The 19,521-nt window shown below is 42.6% G+C and overlaps 3 protein-coding genes across 4 annotated transcripts; 2 read left to right on the top strand and 1 right to left on the bottom strand.

Annotated features, from left to right (window-relative positions):
* Window positions 606-3,955, top strand: LOC8067575 (asparagine synthetase [glutamine-hydrolyzing]). Its single transcript, XM_021462194.1, is given in 11 exon segments — window positions 606-1,040; window positions 1,135-1,294; window positions 1,399-1,601; window positions 1,995-2,237; window positions 2,321-2,542; window positions 2,654-2,723; window positions 2,726-2,787; window positions 2,882-2,962; window positions 3,059-3,145; window positions 3,235-3,342; window positions 3,434-3,955. Coding segments are annotated over 11 exon segments (1,815 nt in total). The 5' UTR covers window positions 606-719; the 3' UTR covers window positions 3,692-3,955.
* On the bottom strand, window positions 4,784-7,979 carry LOC110435232. Of its 2 annotated transcripts, none has more exons than XM_021460622.1 (3): window positions 7,299-7,979; window positions 6,639-6,875; window positions 4,784-5,019 (listed from the first exon to the last, which is right to left on the bottom strand). In XM_021460622.1, exons 1-3 carry the CDS (start codon window positions 7,638-7,640, stop codon window positions 5,014-5,016), a joined length of 585 nt encoding a protein of 194 aa, XP_021316297.1. In that variant the 5' UTR covers window positions 7,641-7,979; the 3' UTR covers window positions 4,784-5,013. The 2 variants fall into 2 exon arrangements, with proteins under 2 accessions (XP_021316297.1, XP_021316298.1); XM_021460623.1 differs by having other exon boundaries at window positions 6,639-6,869.
* On the top strand, window positions 13,185-19,318 carry LOC8079960 (monothiol glutaredoxin-S12, chloroplastic). The gene is made up of 2 exons (XM_002450048.2): window positions 13,185-13,670; window positions 18,380-19,318. The coding sequence occupies exons 1-2, from the start codon at window positions 13,185-13,187 to the stop codon at window positions 18,884-18,886; spliced, it is 993 nt and encodes a 330-aa protein (XP_002450093.2). The 3' UTR covers window positions 18,887-19,318.

Here is a 19,521-nt window from a genome sequence, read left to right as displayed (position 1 = left end):
ATGCTCGTAAATCCATAAACAAATTGTCTATGTTTTCTCTCAGCTTTAATTTTGAGCTCATCTCACTCGTTCTAAAGTAATTGCACATTTAATCTAACTTTTTCTTTTAAAAAACAGCTTTTAAATTTGATTAGATTTACAAAAAAAAACTATCAATATTTTATATCTCTTAATATGTTTATATAATGAAAATATAGTTCACTATTGATCTAATAATGCTTTATCATATACTCCATCCATTTAAAATTATTAGGTTTTATAGCTTTTCTAGATACATAGTATAGAAAAGCCAAAACATTGTTATAGTTTAGAACTGACAGAGTATTATAAATATGATTAGGTATGTTTGTAGTATTTATTATTTTTAAAAAAGATTAACTTCAAAGAAAACGAAATTGGTAGTCATCTTGAGACTGAGGGAGTAGCACATGTCGAGATTCAAGAACCGTTGCTTGTATGTGGCCGGGAACATGTATAAAGATGGATGTATCCAGAAGGTACTGTAGTACATCTAGTCATGTACAGATGCAGTACTACTCCAGTAGCAGAAATGAGCATCGTCGTCCGATGTGTCGGCAGCCGGCCGCTCTATAAAATGGACGCCGCAGAGCAGAGCAAGAGCAGGAGCAGGAGCAGGGCAGCCACAACCTGTGCACCCAAGACACAAGCACAAGCTAAGGTAGCTAGCTGATCGTCCAGTGCAGTGCAGTGCAGTGAGGATGTGCGGCATACTTGCTGTGCTTGGCGAGGCGAGTCATGGCAAGAACAAGAGAGGCCGGGTGCTGGAGCTGTCGCGGCGGCTCAAGCACCGTGGCCCCGACTGGAGCGGCCTCCGTCAGATGGGCGACTGCTACCTCTCCCACCAGCGCCTCGCCATCATCGACCCGGCCTCCGGCGACCAGCCCCTCTACAACGAGGACCAGTCGGTGGTCGTCGCCGTCAACGGCGAGGTCTACAACCACCAGGACCTCAGGAGCAGGCTCTCCACCGCCGGCCACAGATTCAGGACCGGCAGCGACTGCGAGGTCATCGCGCACCTGGTATGTCTCTTACTCTTGGTTCAGAGTCACCTGCAGTGCTCAGTGTTTCGGTTCGGTTCATTCATCATTCCTGATGATATATATATTTGTGTAGTACGAGGAGCATGGAGAAGAGTTCGTGGACATGCTGGACGGCGTCTTCTCCTTCGTGCTGCTGGACACCCGCCATGGCCATGGCGACCGCGCAAGCAGCTTCATGGCTGCCCGCGACGCCATCGGTGTCACGCCACTCTACATCGGATGGGGAATCGATGGTACTCTCTGTCTCTGTCTCTGTCTCTATCTGTAACAATAATAATTATATGACGAATGAAATCGAACTGAAACTGAAGAATACATAATCTGGCACGCCTTGCAGGGTCGGTGTGGATTTCGTCAGAGATGAAGGCCCTGAACGACGAGTGCGAGCACTTTGAGATCTTCCCTCCGGGGCATCTCTACTCCAGCAACAACAAGACCGGAGGAGGATTCAGCAGGTGGTACAACCCTCGTTGGTTCGACGAGGCCATCACCCCCTCGGTTCCATACAACCCGCTGGCGCTCAGGAAGGCCTTCGAAAAGGTGAACAACACGACTTTCAGTCATTCAGTGTGTGCTTGGTTGGACCAACAAACTGAACTGACAGTATCAGAATTTTGCTCAATTATGATGGTGAACACTATTTCTGAAACCTGAGAATGTTACATGCTACTGTTTGCCCGTTCAGACGGCATACAAAAACAAAAAAGGCAAGAACTAGAATCTTCACTATATAGTATATACACGACGACAGATATCCAATCGGATGAATACATTTACCTGAGATGAACAAAGCAAACTAAGCAGTCAAACGAACAAACTAAGCACTGTCAAGTCTTGTTTTTCCCCAGAAATTTGTAAGCACGGACAAGACAAATGAATGAGAACTCATCATCACAAATAACATTTGTTTTGTTTCATTTCATTTCATCACAGGCTGTGGTAAAGCGGCTGATGACAGACGTCCCCTTTGGCGTCCTGCTCTCCGGCGGCCTGGACTCGTCGCTGGTGGCAGCCGTCGCTGTGCGTCACCTCGCCGAGACAGAGGCTGCAACACGCTGGGGCACCAAGCTCCACTCCTTCTGCGTCGGCCTGGAGGGGTCCCCTGACCTGAAGGCGGCCAGAGAGGTGGCAGACTACCTGGGCACCCTGCACCACGAGTTCCACTTCACTGTTCAGGTACCAATGGCCATTTCTTTTTCGTATGAGCTACATGTCTGTTCATCTTATCTTACTGAATAAAATTTTAATTGCTGCATTAGGACGGCATTGATGCCATTGAGGACGTGATCTACCACACGGAGACGTACGACGTGACGACGATCAGGGCGAGCACGCCCATGTTCCTCATGTCGCGCAAGATCAAGTCGCTCGGGGTCAAGATGGTCATCTCCGGCGAGGGCTCCGACGAGCTCTTCGGAGGCTACCTCTACTTCCACAAGGCACCCAACAAGGAGGAGTTCCACCAAGAGACATGCAGGAAGGTCAGTGTCTGCCAGTGCCACTGCAATTTTTTCGATCAGGAACCTTTATCATATCAGAGAAAACACAAGAGAACAACCTGACTGACATGCATGATGATTCTTGCTCTGCAGGTTAAGGCTCTGCATCAGTATGACTGCCTGAGAGCCAACAAGGCGACATCGGCTTGGGGCCTGGAGGCTCGCGTCCCTTCTTGGACAAGGACTTCATCAATGAGGCCATGAGCATCGATCCTGAATGGAAGATGGTACTGAATGAAACTACTTCAGAACCAAAGAGAAACCAAACATGCATATATTTGACGGCCATTACTAAATACTAATTTCTGAGGAGGGTTGCAGGTCCGGCCTGATCTTGGAAGAATTGAGAAGTGGGTGCTGAGGAAGGCATTTGACGATGAGGAGCAGCCATTCCTGCCTAAGGTGGTAGTTAACCAGCTGCGCTCAGACTGAATTTTCAGTAGTCAATATTTGGACATTCAGACATCTGAATTTTGTGTGCCATGATCACGCTTGCAGCATATCCTATACAGACAGAAGGAGCAGTTCAGTGACGGCGTTGGGTACAGCTGGATCGATGGCCTCAAGGCTCATGCTGCATCAAATGTAAATAAATATTGCCATGCCAATTTGGATGTCCACATATGTATACAAGGATAATTCCATTGCACTAATCATGATCAATCTTCATGCAGGTGACTGACAAGATGCTGTCGAATGCAAAGTTCATCTTCCCACACAACACTCCGACCACAAAGGAGGCCTACTATTACAGGATGATCTTCGAGAGGTTCTTCCCACAGGTGAGCTAATCAACATTCTTCAGTCAGACACCATCGACATATAGCTAATTAATTTGTTGACCATGCGATGCATGATGATCTCTGCAAGCAGAAGCCTGCTATCCTGACGGTGCCCGGCGGGCCAAGCGTGGCGTGCAGCACGGCCAAGGCCATCGAGTGGGACGCGCAGTGGTCAGAGAACCTGGACCCCTCGGGGAGGGCGGCGCTGGGCGTCCATCTTGCCGCCTACGAACACGAACAAGATCCTAAACATGTTCCGGACACCATTGCAGCAGGAGGCAGCAAGAAGCCTAGGACCATCAGGGTAGCAGCAGCGCCGCCGCCGCCTGGCGTTGCCATCGAAGGATAGATAGCTTGCATGCATGGCATGCTATCGTTTCTCCGGCCGGCTTCCTCATCCGGCGTTGCCCCCATGCATATTGTCAGTGTCACTGTTTGCAACAAATAATCAAGCGAGCGAGCTGCCGTTATATTTGTTGGGCACCCGTTGTACTGCTATATTATTAGTCATGTTTCATTTTAAACATATTTCACATTTTCGTATCAAGGAACATGTGCTTTTTAGTTTGGGAATAATATGGGGTGGGATGTGAAGGTTGAGCCACCCATGGAACATGTCCCTGTATTGGACGCTCTCTTGAATCAGGCTGATGGAGGATGTTAATCAGGATCAACAATTGGGCTTGTGTGGAGCTTTTAGAGCCGTCAGTTGAGCCAGTCTTTGCTTCATTGCCACCAGGGGGCTGGGCTTTAAACGAAATCCTAACGCAGTGAGGCTTTGGGTCAATCAAGGTCTTTGTTGCTGGGCCTTCAAAACTCTCAGTAAGTCATTTCAGTCCCCTGGGCTGATTTCTTCACACATATGCTCCTGCAACCTAAGAGCTTTTGGCTGGGCCAAACTATTCCTTTCTTAAGAAGCTTGGAGTTTTTTCGTGATCCTAAACTTTTCCCTAGTTGGTTTCTATGTATATCTTTTCTATGTTTCTAGGTGGTAGGGCTATAAATAGAAATCCTAGCCCACCCCCTCTTTGGGCAATTATAGTCTTGGTGAGGATACCCGGTGCCCATTTAATAGACAATGTGCTAAAGTTTTATTTTATTTTTAAAAGTTTATAAATGTCTAACGTGAGGTTAGCATGATGTCTTGTTGTTTTAATGGAATTATTGAGATCAATTTCATGATCAAATCTGTACCAAAATTCATGTTACTTCATTGATTGCCCTAAACCGTGAAAGGCCACTCTACTTCGAACTAGCAATACCCAATTACTAAACAATTAGGAAGAACTAAAACCATCATAATGAACCAATAAAATGCATTACTCTAGTTTATAAAGAACTAGAAAAAAAACAAGACAATAAATGTGTAGCAATATATGCTAAATCTGACAAGAGAATCAAATGCTTCATGCACTTGCTAAGAACATTAAGAATTAAAATGTATATGAATTTAATGACGACTTTAATGGATAGAAATGATAAAACAAATTGATTGTGACTAAGTCAACATAATTCATCGATAACAAAAAATGACAATACTTTTTCCCTACATAATCCTTTGCTAATTTCCTCCTTTAAACCGGTGTTGTGATGTCTCAGATCTTTTTTCTTCTTATGACTATTATGTGAACAGCGGTATCACCATTGTCTTCTGGTATTGGTTGAGAGCATCTAGTCCTGCAATATTTATGTAAAAAATATCTTTATCATATCAAGAAAATGCATCACTATTGTACTTTTGGCTTCAACACTAGAGCACTCTAATGCAACTGGTGAACTAATTTAATTATCCAATATTTCAATGACACCTTTACCACTAGAAAACATGATTCCCTACAGTAAAAAATAATAGGTAAATCCTTAATGTATGCAGTGCTAAGATTGTCTGCCTTATATTATTATATGTTTGTTAATCAACTCTCAATGACCCTTAATATTATATCATCATACAAAAGGTACAAAACTTATAGTTAGATAGAACAATATCCCCAATGCAGATAATTATTAACATTATATGCATTTTTCTCACAAGGAAGTAACAATTATCAAGATAAAGTCAATGAACAATTGGACAAGTTACCATAAACTTCCAAATTTGGCATATAGTGAATCAAAATGCTACTTAAATAGGCTTAGAAAATTCTGTGACAAAGTGTGGGTTTGTTAGGTAGTCGCTTAAGTGTCGATGAATGAGTTTCACATGAAAGATGGACTGTGAGGAGTGCATATGGGTGTACTTCCTTATGTATCTAACATATAGTGATACAAAAGCAGTAGGTTGACATACATGTTTGGATACAATTAATTCCAAGGTTCTAAACATACTACATAAACTCTGTAACATTTTTAAACTATGTGTTGGTTGTTTTCCATCTCAAATTAGAGAACATATACATGAAGGTAGATTCTTTTTTTTATAGTTTGTTATCCCACACATTTCTTCTTAGTCACATGACAGAACAATAACAATGAGCTTAAGACATCTATTATTTGTTATCCCAAATGTTTATGTTTGTCACAAAACAAGCAACTTATATAAGGCATCTATTGTTTGATATAACAATAGAAGCAACAATTGACCTTTTTCATTTATTTACATATATAAGAAAATCCATTTAGTCATCATAATAGTATATACAACCAATGGCAAAGTTTTTTTACATTGATATCCTAACTATAATCAGAACACATTGTTTTTTTCTTTTCTCTTCCTTTCAAAGAACAATGTTTCCTTTGACAAACACATATGAAACACAATTATGATTGTTGATGCATGTCAATGAGTCATGACACAAAACAACAACATACATTATAACATTTGCTTCCCTAGAAAAAAGAAAACAAAACAACTAATTATGCTAGAAATGATTGTTTTTATATACCCACGCTTTTATATTCCACTTCACTATTGTCTGTAGGCATGTGTGTAACCTCAAATATGCATAACTATACCTGCATGGGCATGTAGATATATACATTCTATTGGGCTAAAGTATAGTAACTAATCACTAAATTTAATGAAACCATCTAGGACACAATAAGTTTGTCAAAAATTGAGAGATCAACAATGATTTTTTAATGCATCATAGGAAGAATTTGGTGAAACTAAGAGAAACATATAGTATTATCACCTTACCAATTAATAATCACTTCCAACACAAACATAAGCTCTATTTTCATGTAAAATTGCTGTTTTTTACACTAACTAATCAATTAGTTGAATCATAGTTTCCTCCATAGAAGGAGAAGAAAGTTATTAAGTAGTAAAAAAACCAAATGACATAAAGGGTAGTCACCTGTGAGGTAGTAACTTTCTCCTCCTTCTCCTCCTCATAGGCATCCTCTTGTTTAGAGTCCACCATTGATTTTTTGTGAGCAACCTTCCATCCTCCCCTATAGGTGAGTTTTTTGGTGAATTTCCATCCATCAATACTAGTGTCAATGGTAGTGATATCAACGCTTCGGGACCTCTCCTTGTCTACACTTTTGGTACGCTCAATTTCATGATTATTCTTGACTTCTGCGCTCTTTTCCTTGTCATAGAAAAATAATCAATAAAATAATTATAGATTATCCTAAAATTGGGTATCTTTATCTACACACAAAGTTTTACATTTATGGTCCTTAAGGCATGTGTAACCTTTAGTATTCATAGTTGAACATACATAGGCACATAGGTACATGTATTTGAGCTTCAGCATACTAAATTCACAACTCAATGTTACAACCCTAATAAATATGTCGAGCAATTAAATGAACACTATCATTTCACTACACATAGGAAAAATTTTATCCTTAACTAATTATGTCATTCCCAACACATCATTATATTATATATCAAAATGCATTTTAAACTGATGTACACACCAACAATTTAAACAACTCAATCATAGTTTTCTTGATATAAGGAAAAAAGTTAATAAGTAAAAGTATTAGACGACATAAAGAATAGTTACCTGTAAGATGACTTCTTTCACCTTCTCCTTCTCATAGTTTTCTTGCAACTTGGAGATGAGACTAAACCTTCGCTTTCCCTTTATGACAGAGTCATGTTGTTCAAAGGTCTCCTCAGGATTTTTGCTAGGGACCTTTCTGAAGTCATCACCACAGAATGATTTTTTGGTGGCCTTCCATTTATCGATACTGGTGTCAATGATGGTGTAATAAATATCCTTAGTTGTATCATGCTTGCCTTCATGATGGCTTTTGGGTCTTGTGCTCCTTTTCTTATCTTTATGAGGGTGTAGGGTATCCATTGGAGCAGAAGAGGGAATTGCTAAAGCATTAGTGACACCCATGCCACCGCCACTACCTCCCTGCCAGAGCCGCCACCGGCCACGCGAGCGGTGCGAGCACCGACGAGGGACGGAGGGCGAGAGAGAGTGGAGAGAGCTTGTGCTACTAGCCAGATCTGGACGTGGTGGCCGACCTTCTCGCTAGATCTGGGCACCAAGAGAGAAAGAGGATTGGTGGTGGTATTAGGAGACAGAGAGGTGTTGGTGGTGGTGCTGGTCAGCTAGCCTCCTCGCTAGATCTGGGGAGCCTAGAGAGGGAGCGGTGGCGAGCGCTAGTGGGAAGAGGGAGCGGGAGATGGAGTCACGAGAGAGAGAGAGAGAGAGAGAGGAGAGTGAGGAACACGAGCGGCTAGGTGGCGGAGAGAAGATGGGCTAGGGTTTCATTCTTGTATATATGTTGTGACGTTGGTGTCGGGCCAAGATGGGCCGAGATTAAAGAAGGCAAGCAAAGTGAGGGTATGTTTAGAGGTGGGCCTTTTATAAGGTCTACCTTCATAAATAGATTTTAGGAGGTGGTTATTTTTTAGCTGCCTCTGTAAATCAATTTTGCAATGCGGTTAATTATGACCGCCTTGGTTATTAAAATGACTATCTCTGTTAATTAAAGGCATAAACCATGGTTGTTGGATTTGACAAACGCCTCTATTAATAAAAGGACACCGCCTCATAAAAGATTTTAAGTAGTAGGGTAAGGAATTTAGCAAACATGCCATAAGCCCATAAGGAGTGGTTTGGATGGATAACAGTGGTACTCTAGTTATCTAGTTTTGGACACCTAGGCTCAGAATCAGTTGCATGTAATGCATGCCAAGCTTCCATCCAAACGAATCGTAAATCTCGGAGAGTATTGCATATTTACTTGGAAAGGGTTGGAAATTACTTTCTTTAGTCAACCATTAGCTTGTTTTTCCAACATGTATCTTATAATTCTAAGCACGAGTTAAAAAGGACATCTTGTATTCTGAGCAGAAACAATATTCCTAACTCTCTCTTGTTGTCACTATGTCAACTGAGAATGAAAGAAAAATAAATAAAAAAAGTTCAGGTCGGGCCACCAAATCTGTTTTTGTAGGTGGGCCTAGTAGGCCAGTAGGTCAGGCCATGCCTTCCCAACAATCAGCAGACAACAGAAATAGACCTCTTATTATGGGCCAAAATGAAGCTCACATCTGATCCGACTGATACACCACCACCATCACTCGCTGCTCACGCAAAACAGTGTAGACGACCCACCATCGCAACATCTCCATGGCCATGGCCTCCATTGCCATCACTCCTACTTGAGCTTAAGATTAGTTTTTAGGCGTTCACCAAATAATTATATTAGACAGTAAACAAATAACTTATATATAGTATCTATTATTTGATATAACAATAGAAGCACCCGCTAACCTTGTTCATAAGGTGATTTATATACCTATATAAGAAAATCCATTTAGTCATCATAGATAGTACATAAATCTGATGTCAAAGTGTTTTTACATTGATATCCTAACTACAACAAAAAACACATTGATTTTTACTTTTCTCTTCCACTACCTAAGCAATGCTCTTCGAAGAACAATGTTTCCTTTAACAAACAGACATGCAACACAATTATCACCATTGATGCACATAAACGAGATATGACACAAAATGACAACATACATAGTAAAATTTAGGTTTCCTATTAAAAAATAGCATAACAACTAAATTATGCTAGAAACGATTGTTTTTATATACACCCACACTTTCGTATTCCATTTCACTATTGTCCATGGGCACGTGTGTAACCTCAATATGCATAATTATACCTGCCAAGGCACGTGGATGCATTCTTTTGGGCTAAAGTATAGTGACTAATAACTAAATTTAATGAAACCATCTAGGATAATATTTTTTTTCAAAAAATGAGATCAATATTGATATTTTAATGCACATAGGAAGAATTTGTTGAAACTAAGAGAAACAAATAGTATCATCACCATCATCTATTGATAATCATTCCCAACACAAACATATGCTTGATTTTCATGTAAAATTACAAATCTTTTTACACCCAACAAATCAAATACTTGAATCATAGTTTCCTTCATATAAAGATAATCAAGTTAAGTTTGTAAAAGTACCAAATGACATAAAGGGTAGTCACCTGTGAAGCAGTCATTTTCTTGTTCTCCTCATATGCATCCCCTTGTTCAGAGAGGCCACCATCAATTTTTTGTTAGCAACCTCCCAGAATTCTCCCCTATAGCTGAGTTTTTGGGTGGCTTTCCATCCATCAATACTAGTGTCAATGACAGTGATATCAATGCTTCGGGACCTCTTCCTAGATGCACTTGTCGTACATTCAGTTTTATGTTTTTTCTTGACTGTAGTGTTGTCTTCCTTCTCACAAAAAAGTAATCAATAAAATAATTAAATTATCCTAGAATTTGGTAGCATTATCTATACACATACTTTTACAGTTATGGACCTCAACACATGTGTAACCTTAAATATTCATACTTGAACATACATAACCACATATGTACATGTATTTGAACTTGAGCATACTAAATTCACCACTCAATGTTATATGCATAATAAATATGTTGAGCAATTAAATGAACACTATCATTTCACTGCACATAAAAAATTGATGAACCTAAAATAAAGATATAATGTTGACATCCTTAACTAATTATGTGATTCCCAACACATCATTATACTATATGCTAAAATGCATTTTCAAACTATGTACACACCAACAATTCAAACAACTCAATTCTAGTTTTCTTGATACAAGGAAAAAAGTTTATAAGTAATAAAAGTACTAGAAGGCATAAAGAATAGTTACATGTAAGGCGGCCTCTTTCTCCTTCTTCTCATAGTTTTCTTGCATCTCAGAGAGAAGACTAAACCTTTGCTTTCCCTTTACGATGGAATCATGTTGTTCAAAGGCCTCCTCATGATTTTTGGTAGAGGCCTTCCCAAAGTCATCGCTACAGATTATTTTTTTGGTGGCCTTGCATTTATCAGTACTAGCATCGATGAAGGTGTAGTGAACATTGGGCAATGTGTTGTTGGTGGATTGCTTTTTCTTGCAAAAAGCCTTATTAAGGGGCAAGGTATCTATTGGATCAAAGGAGGGGATCCCATTAGAAACCATGGTGGTGGGTTGTGGTTGTGGCTGTGGTTGTGGTTGCGATAGGTGAGGTCTATTAAATCTTGGGCTCTGTCTTGTCGGATTGCGAGGTGGTTTACACTTTTTGAGCTTAGTAGCCTTCTGAGCCTGGTTTTTAGCCATGACAGGAGGGTTTTTATGATGAGAGGAAGAAGTTGGTAGAGGCAAGCATAGTGAAGGTTGGGATCCATCTCCATAGATGAGGTTATCAATTTGTAGGTCGGATGGCACATATATTCCTTTTTTCATGTGCAATCGATGCAACCACGACGGTGTTTTGGTGGCAGCAGCATTTGTGGAGAGAATCGCATTGAGCATCAACTGACAGCAAGGCATCTTTATTCTCTCCCACCAAAACAATGGTGGAACTTGATGACTTAGTAGATTGGGAATGAAGGGAGGCCAACTCTAGAAAATAAAGGAGAAAATATATAAGGGAACATATAAAAATAGCCAAATACCTCATAACATGGGTCCTCCAAGATGACACCACATGTCTTTTTTGCACTAACATGTGTTAGTTGGTTTGTTTTCTTACAATACACAAAACATAATTAGTACTAGAATTAGAGATGGCAATAGGAATTCCTTGTCGAGGGATGGCTTCTTATCTCTGTCCTCACAGAGGGAATTCCCTATCACCATCAACATTTGTGGGGACACTTTTCTCCACATACCTATTACCCGACTGGTAATTAACCCCTATGGGGATCCCTGTCTCCGTAATAAAATTGTCAGAGCAAAGATAGCATGCGTATATGACACAAGAAGCAAAGATTTTGTTGCCAATTTCTTAGAACTACTAATGTTCCTCCGCTGATGCGGTGGTGGTGGCATGGTGGTGTGGAGCTCTGGTGGGTGGCGGTTGGTGTGGACTGAAGAGTTGGCCACCTAAGACTTACAGTTTGTAGTGGTATATATACTCAACAACGGACAATGGGCATTTAGATGGTCCTAGAGCTATTCACATCTAGTGCTCTGCTCTCTAGTTCATCTCTCCACTCTCGTACACGTCGTAGTGGGTCAGGGAAGCGGGGATCAGGGGCGGGGACTAGGGAATCATCCGTGTCTATGCCATCCTCGATGGAGATAAAATTCCTACCAAATCAGTCCCCATGGGGATTAAATGGATCCATCCTCATCCCCTAATAGGTGAATTCCCGATGGGGAATCGAGGGCAGAGCCCTATTGCCATCTCTAACTTGAATGAATAAAATAAATCATAATAAATGGCTAGAATATAATACCTTGAGCCAGACCACTACTGATGTCACTGCGATGCAAGAAGTTGTGAAGACCTGCTCCTCCAATCACTAGTGCACGCTAGCGATGCAGTAGAGAGAAGATGAATATGTCAGTCCAACTTACTATCATAGGGATTCCCAAAACCTAGGGGCTCCTAGTATAGTAATTTCTAGTGCACCTTTCTAAGGAGGGATTGGTACACATATATTGGGAGGAGAACCCCTTACCTCTATATCAACTAGCAGTATGGTATTAATTGATATATCACCTTTCACTAACACCTGTGGGCTTAAACACTAAAGCCCAATACAAAACTTAAATTCTCAATCACCAGTTCTTAAGTTCTGTAGTGGGCTTTAGTGTTTAATGACCACTATATTAGAACTGGTGATTGGGCTTAAACACTTCCATCTATATGAGTTTAGTGATCTATCCCATATAGATTTTAGCAATCCCCCACTAGATCTTAGATACTCAATTTAACTTTTTTTCTTTCTCCTACTACTGTTTATATAACAACATTTAAGGCAGAGATAGTTAAGTTATACTTCCACCTAGAGTTTCAAGTTACACCCATCCAAGTTTAGTGAAAGTCATAACTATGCCGTATTTTTTGGTCTCTTCGTAAGCTTATCATAGGCCAACCAAGTCTCATAAAGTGCGGCAATTAACAAATAATGTTCACACATATGTGTCCTTTCAAGAATGGTACATACGACAACATCTTCGCTTATTAAAGCCAACAAAATATATTAAGGAATTTAGTAAACCTGCCTTAAAGGGCGGTTTGGATGGATACTGCAAAAGTATACCTAGGCTAGGCATAACAACACCCCAATCATCTGATTTTTGATGACCAGAGCCAGGATCTGTTGCTTGGTCAAGCAATGCATGCCAGGCTTCGATCCAAACAAACCCTAAATCTTTTAGAGTATTGCAGATTGGAAATTACTCTTCTAGTCAACCAATAGCTTATTTTCTGGCATGTATCTTGTAATTCTGAGCACGTACTACACAAAACATCTTGTAATTCGGAGTAGAAACAGTATTCCTAATTCTCTTTTGCGAACGCAAGAGGAAAAAAAAAAACAAAAGTTCAGAACAGGCCACCATTTGGAGGCCAGCAGACGGCGGACAGCAGAAACGGACCTGTTGTTATGGGCCGAAAAGAAGCCCACATCCGATCCGATCCGATCCGACTGACACAACACCACCACCAGTCCACCACTCGCCGCCGATGCAAAGCAGACGACGACGCCCCACCGCCGCACCATCCCCCTATCGCCATGGCTTCCACCGCCACCGCTGCTGTTTCTCTCCGCCTCGCCTTCCCTCTCCTCTCCACACCGGCCTGCTCGGCGTCGTCCTCCAATACCCTTCGCTTCCCTCTCCGCCGCCGCCGCGCCTCCCGCTCACTCGCCGTAGCGGCCTTCAAGAAGCTCTCCGAGGCGTCCCCCGTGGCCATCCCTGAGGAGCCCACCCAGCCCCTGGTCGACGAGGACGCCCTGCCCCCTAAGCCCGGGGTCTACGGCGTCTACGACCCCGCCGGTGAGCTGCAGTTCGTCGGGATTTCGCGCAACGTCAGAGCGAGCGTCGAGGGCCACCGCCGGAAGGTCCCCGCCAACCTCTGCGCCTCCGTCAAGGTACGGCATCGACTAAGCTGTCTAAGCATGTATCATCATATTATTACAGTATATGCTCCCAATTACATTAGTTTAGACCTCGCTTTGGAACTAAACCGGTACTACTTTACCTTTAAGCTAGCTTGGTTGGGGATCGTTAATTTGGGCAAACTGATACATGCTAATTTGGGCCACTGAGGAAGAAATGGTTGGAATGGTTTAACTGTGTCCTTTCTCACTTTTGTTGGTGGCCGAAAGCAGGCCTGCACCAGTTTTTGTAGTTGTCAATAGTCGAGATATGCGTACCTTCTCCATTCTCCCCAGTCAATAATATTCTCATTGATTGGCTATTGTATAAACATCTCTACCTAGTATCAGTCGGTGTGACACCCCGTGGCCACCGGTGGTGAGGACCGGGACGTGAGGAAGACGATGATGCTCTCACCGGTAGGTTCCCGTGGCCACCGACGAGGATCGCGGGGACGTGAGAAGATTCGTCGCACGGACGAAGAGAGAAAGCGGAAATCCCGATTCAGTATTTTCTGGTTCGATGCCCTCTCTCCTTCGGCTGATGGATTTATGTGCATTCCTTCACATTGTCTTACATGTGGGCCTCTTTATGTATAGACCATGTCTATAGATGTTACATTTCCACCCCCACAAAACGTTGCTTGTCCTCAAGCAATGGCATGATGACCTGCATAACCTCGAGTAGCTATCTGACGTCACATTCCATGGTCAGAGCATCTGCATGTCTTTCGATTAGCCAACAAGCATCTCACCAAAATCCAGGGTCCCATTGTCTCTCAATTCTGTTGGCCTGAAACCCCTCTATCCTCATGATGACATTTTCTGGAGTACTGGCTGAACCATTTCAATCTAGTAATTTCCTAGGGGAATGGTACTAACACTCCATGGTTGTAATTCCATAACCACAATGTGCAGACCACTAAATCCTTGGCATTCTTCATAGATGACTAAGTTCTCACCGTCATGGTTCAACTCCTGGACTGCAGGAAGTTCAGATATGTCATTTATAGTATGACGCCAAGTTCTAGAATCCATGGAAAATCATGGGCATGACTAAAAAAAAATGGTGCATCACTGTTCTTGCACAAAAGCTCCCTCTTTGCTTGCCATCTAGGTCATCTCCTTTCCATGCCAACTGCAACACCATGAAAAATACCAGGATCCCATGGACGGATGATGGATAAAATAACCAAGGGATCCCTAACATCAAGATGTAGTACTGATATGCATATACTGTCGTTGATGAGCACATTGCAACATCTCTTTCCAGCAGAGAGATTACCAGTAATTAGAACTCCAAAAAACATGTCCTCAAGTACCATTACAGCAGCACAATTGGCATCACTCTGTGATATGTATCTCCACACCGTCAAAGTCAAGAATTGATCGAGCACTGAAGCCTGTAGAATATCTTCTCCATGACTAGTTTCATCTTGTTTGAATTTGTATAGTTTGCACAAATTTTGGCACTTAAATGCTCGATATTTTAGCACTGTGCACCAATCGATAAGATATGGAGCCAAGGAAAGCCTTATTTCTTTCAGAACAGTGGTTCCATTTCCATTTGCAGAGAGATGATGCTGAATTTGCGGTCCAAGAGCTCTCTCCAATGAGCTGACAGCAATGTGATGCTCATCTGATTCCACATCAGCTGTGCATTTATAATACCAGGCACACAATTCAGTTGTATCTCTTGAGCTATGAGAAGAAGAAATTCCCAGAGTAGCTGTAATCATGAATTCACTAGCATCCCTCCTGGATAAGCCAACATTCAGCACTAATTTTATGGAATTGAGATGACCAGGGATACCTGGATGGCTGGATCCCATTGTCTCTCCACCATCTTGTATTGCTTAAGTTGCAGCTCACTTTCTCCTGGACTAAAACCATCTCTATTCCATGAAAGTATTTTGTTGAAAATTGAACAAGTAGCTTTCGTATCAGAGTTTCCTGGGCTGAGAGCATTTCACTTCCATAGTGCTGCACCTGAGGCCACATAATGAGCACTACCACATATTTCTTGCTTTCCATAAAAGATAACCGAGTCTTTGCAGTCACTTTCCATCTCCTGGCCAGCCCATGTTCCATAACAAGAAAGGCATAAATGACTCTGGCACTGGTGGTTAAGCCATTGTGGAGAAAATTGATCCGTCACACACCCTGCAGATGGCGGCATCATTCCCAAACGTGCAACATATACTTCTTCTAGCTGCAGGTTTTCATTGCACCCGTAGAGCGTTTCACAGGATAATTGTTCATCAAGCTCAAGCGTTTCTTCAAGCCCATGGTCTGCCTCATCAGCATTTGAGGTCTCACAAATTTCCAGAAAACGTGACAAGCCACTGATATGAGTAGCACCCTATGAATGTCAACCTCGATTACCCCTTTTGCCTTCTCGCTATCTATGCTCACTACTACCTGCAAGCTGCTGCAGTAAACTATGGTGCGTGCCAATTTCAGATTGCCTCTCCTCATCCCATCTAACCTCAAGAGGCATATCATGGAACAATTTATATGCAGTATCCATGTCACTGTCATGAGAGATCAAATCATTGATGACAAGATCAATTAGTGGTTTGTTGTCCGCAACCAAGCACTCGTCAAACCCAGTTTCTTGCGGCACATGCAACAACTCATCACCATTTGCTAGTTGTAGCAATAATCCATGTGATTCAGGGCTATGCAGCAATTCCTGATCCCAAATCACCTCATCGGCCAGTGCTGTAGTTTATACCTCAATGTGTATTCTAGCAAACACTTCTTGTTCATCTCCCACGTATGTAACTTGATCCATGAACTCAACCTGCTCAGCCATGGTTGCAAGGTTATCAGACCAAGATACTTGCTGCAAAAGACCATCGTGTGTGTTAGAACTCTGCAACAGCTCCTCATCTCATATCACATCCATGTGAGACATTACTTCAAACACTTGATGCTGCCAAGTATCTCAGGAGAAGAAGTTTTGGCAGGTCCGGTTGCTGGGTAGTGCAGGCACACTGATAATAAGCCACCACACTTCTGCTACGCTGCCACGCGCCACATCCGGTGTGCGGATTGATCAAGAAATTTTACACGCAGACCTGCTGTGCAACCTGAATCGAATGGCACACCACCGCCTTCGCCACCACAGTCCAATCCAATCGCAGATTACAGAATTTTACAAGCGAACAATGCCACGCAACCCTACTGCTCTCAGATGGACTTGCTAAGGTAAAACTCGACACCCATTCGCCGGAATCCCCACAAATGCCACCGGATTCCACTCAATGTACCCGTCACCACACGCCGGAATCCCCACTGCTCGCCATTGGATTCCACGCAAGGTACCCGTCACCACACGCCACCAGAATACCAGATAGAGTGATACCGTTGGCTTGGAGTCGCCGTGTTGACCTGAAGGAATTTTCACGAACTCAAGGCCGATCTGAGTGTACGCTGCACCGCCTGAAAAACGCCGTCGCAGAGATGGAGAACCTGGACGCGCCGAGTTGAGGAAGCCGCCGCGTCGGACCAATGGATCCGCCACCACCGCGTCCACAGTCGCCACCCTGCCTAGGCAGAAGCGTCTAGGAAGAGCCGATGTGTCCACGTCGAGGATACGCTGTCTTTGATACCACTTGCCACATCCCTTGGCCACCAGTGGTGAGGACCGGGACATGAGGAAGACGATTATGTTCTCACTGGTAGGTTCTCGTGGTTGCCGGCGAGGATCGCGGGGACGTGAGAAGATTCGTCGCACGGACGAAGAGAGAAAGGGGAAATCCCGATTCAGTATTTTCTGGTTCGATGCCCTCTCTCCTTCGGCTGATGGCTTTATGTGCATTCCTTTACATTGTCTTACATGTGGGCCCCTTTGTGTATAGACCATGTCTATAGATGTTACAGTCGGTCATACTCCATACTTAGCTTCATGTGGGAGTTTGCATTTCTCATTCAGTATGCTCAGCTACTTTCCTTTCTCCCCAAAAGAAAATATGCTTACCTACTTCATTCTCCCCCATCTGCAGTAAGATGGAACCCAGTGATGTATTCTTCTTTCAGGCATTTGTGAGCCTTGTTCTGATTGACAAAACATGACGTTCAGCGTACTGTCTGCAAAACAATATGTGCATACTGGTAGCTGATTTAGTATTTAGCATTGTATTTTTCATTCTAACCTCTGTATCTGATAACTTTTATTAGGACGGTAGCCAGTAGGTACTATATTACATTATTCACAGGCCCCTTCTTTATAGCAGGTTTGTGGACATTGAATTCCTTTTTGCTTATATGGCAAGTTAGCAACTGCATGTTTTAACTTACTATGGGGCTAGCTCATGCAAGGTCATGAATCTGGATATGTCTTCATATCATGTTTTAATGCCAAAGGATCTGCTGAAATAACATAAATTCAGGTCAAAGTTTTAGCTAGTGTTTGTTCTACCCCATCCTGTGCTCCCCCCTGCCCCCATTTCAGTCAGTTCTGTGAATTGAAGTTGTTATAACAACCCTTCTGAATATTGCCCTGGTTCTCCTGGGGCCTTAAAGACCTAGACACACCTGCTGCCTTAACTCCTCTTTTGCTTCATTGCTTTTTTATTTACCGGTGCAATAGTATTCTGCACAAACTAAATCTGTCAAAAGGAAAAAAATGTTTTCTACTTTTTGTATGTTTATTAGTACTTGAATATCTGATTGCACTGACATTATGACATTTGCAGGTTGCAGTATCAGATGAGGAGACACCAGATCGAGCTGCCCTTAATAATGCCTGGAAATCATGGATGCAAGAACATATAGAAGCCACTGGCAAGGCACCACCAGGGAATGTAGCTGGAAACAACACCTGGGTTGGTGCCCCCCAGAGGCCTCCAGACTTGCGGTTGACGCCAGGACGCCATGTCCAGCTGACTGTTCCACTAGAACAGTTGATAGATCGGTTGGTGAAGGAGAACAAAGTGGTAGCCTTCATCAAAGGATCAAGGAGTGCTCCCCAGTGCGGATTCTCACAAAGGGTGGTGGGTATCTTGGAAGCACATGGAGCGGATTTCGTAACTGTTGATGTGCTTGATGAGGAACACAACCATGGGCTAAGAGAGACCCTGAAGACATACAGCAACTGGCCAACGTTCCCTCAGATTTTCATTGGAGGGGAGCTTGTGGGAGGCTGCGATATTATTTCATCCATGGCTGAAAAAGGGGAGCTTGCTGCCCTATTTCAGAAATAGTGCTTACGTTCTGGATGATTAAGTTGCTTTTCATCCATTTCTACTCTTTTACTGAAGAAGAACGTCAAGCTTGTTTTGTACCCCCTACTGTCTACAACTGCAAGCATACTTGGGTGGTTCAGTGGTTGTAAGGAAAAAAAAAATATTTGGCCTAAGAAAACGGTCATTTGGACTTTCATGAGTGCTACTGAGGTGAGATATCTGGTTATTCCTGAGAGAAGATTCAGAGTTGGGTGTTTGTCTGTATTTGTGTCATTGCTTCAGATCATGTACATGAAAAAGCTGTAGGCTTGTATGTTCATGCCAAACAGTATGTTGTATACACAATGATTGCTGGAGAGTAGGATTGTATGATGTAACTGGGAAGGTGAACTTGTGGTTTTCAAGCATGCTGGAGAACTGCAGTGCAATAAAGTTGCCGATCGATGTCTAGTATGCTCCTTTGGAGCTGTGTATACTAGCTTAGTGTCCACCCCCCCCCCCCCCCCCCCCCCCACCCCCCCTTCTCGGTGGGAAATAAAGACTAGCAGCTCGTTATAGGTTTGATCAAGTATGGGGGGCAAAGGTTGTTCTTGGATAGTTTTGTTGACTAATTTCATGATGTATTACACTTTCTGATTGGAACTTGAACTTTT

This window comes from Sorghum bicolor, chromosome 5 (assembly GCF_000003195.3).
Source record: "Sorghum bicolor cultivar BTx623 chromosome 5, Sorghum_bicolor_NCBIv3, whole genome shotgun sequence".
Lineage (NCBI taxonomy): Eukaryota > Viridiplantae > Streptophyta > Magnoliopsida > Poales > Poaceae > Sorghum > Sorghum bicolor.
Note: the sequence above shows the minus strand (reverse complement) of the source record. Positions and strands in the feature narration are given on the sequence as shown.

What these genes read in the sequence shown, in the direction of transcription:
- LOC110435232 (XM_021460622.1), bottom strand. Translation starts at nt 7,640, where the DNA reads ATGGGTGTCACTAATGCTTTAGCAATTCCCTCTTCTGCTCCAATGGAT. An exon ending in TGAAAGAAGTCATCTTACAG is followed by an intron (nt 6,876 to 7,298) that starts GTAACTATTCTT and finishes TTCTATGACAAG; the next exon opens with GAAAAGAGCGCAGAAGTCAA.
- LOC8079960 (XM_002450048.2), top strand. Translation starts at nt 13,185, where the DNA reads ATGGGCCGAAAAGAAGCCCACATCCGATCCGATCCGATCCGACTGACA. An exon ending in ACCTCTGCGCCTCCGTCAAG is followed by an intron (nt 13,671 to 18,379) that starts GTACGGCATCGA and finishes TGACATTTGCAG; the next exon opens with GTTGCAGTATCAGATGAGGA.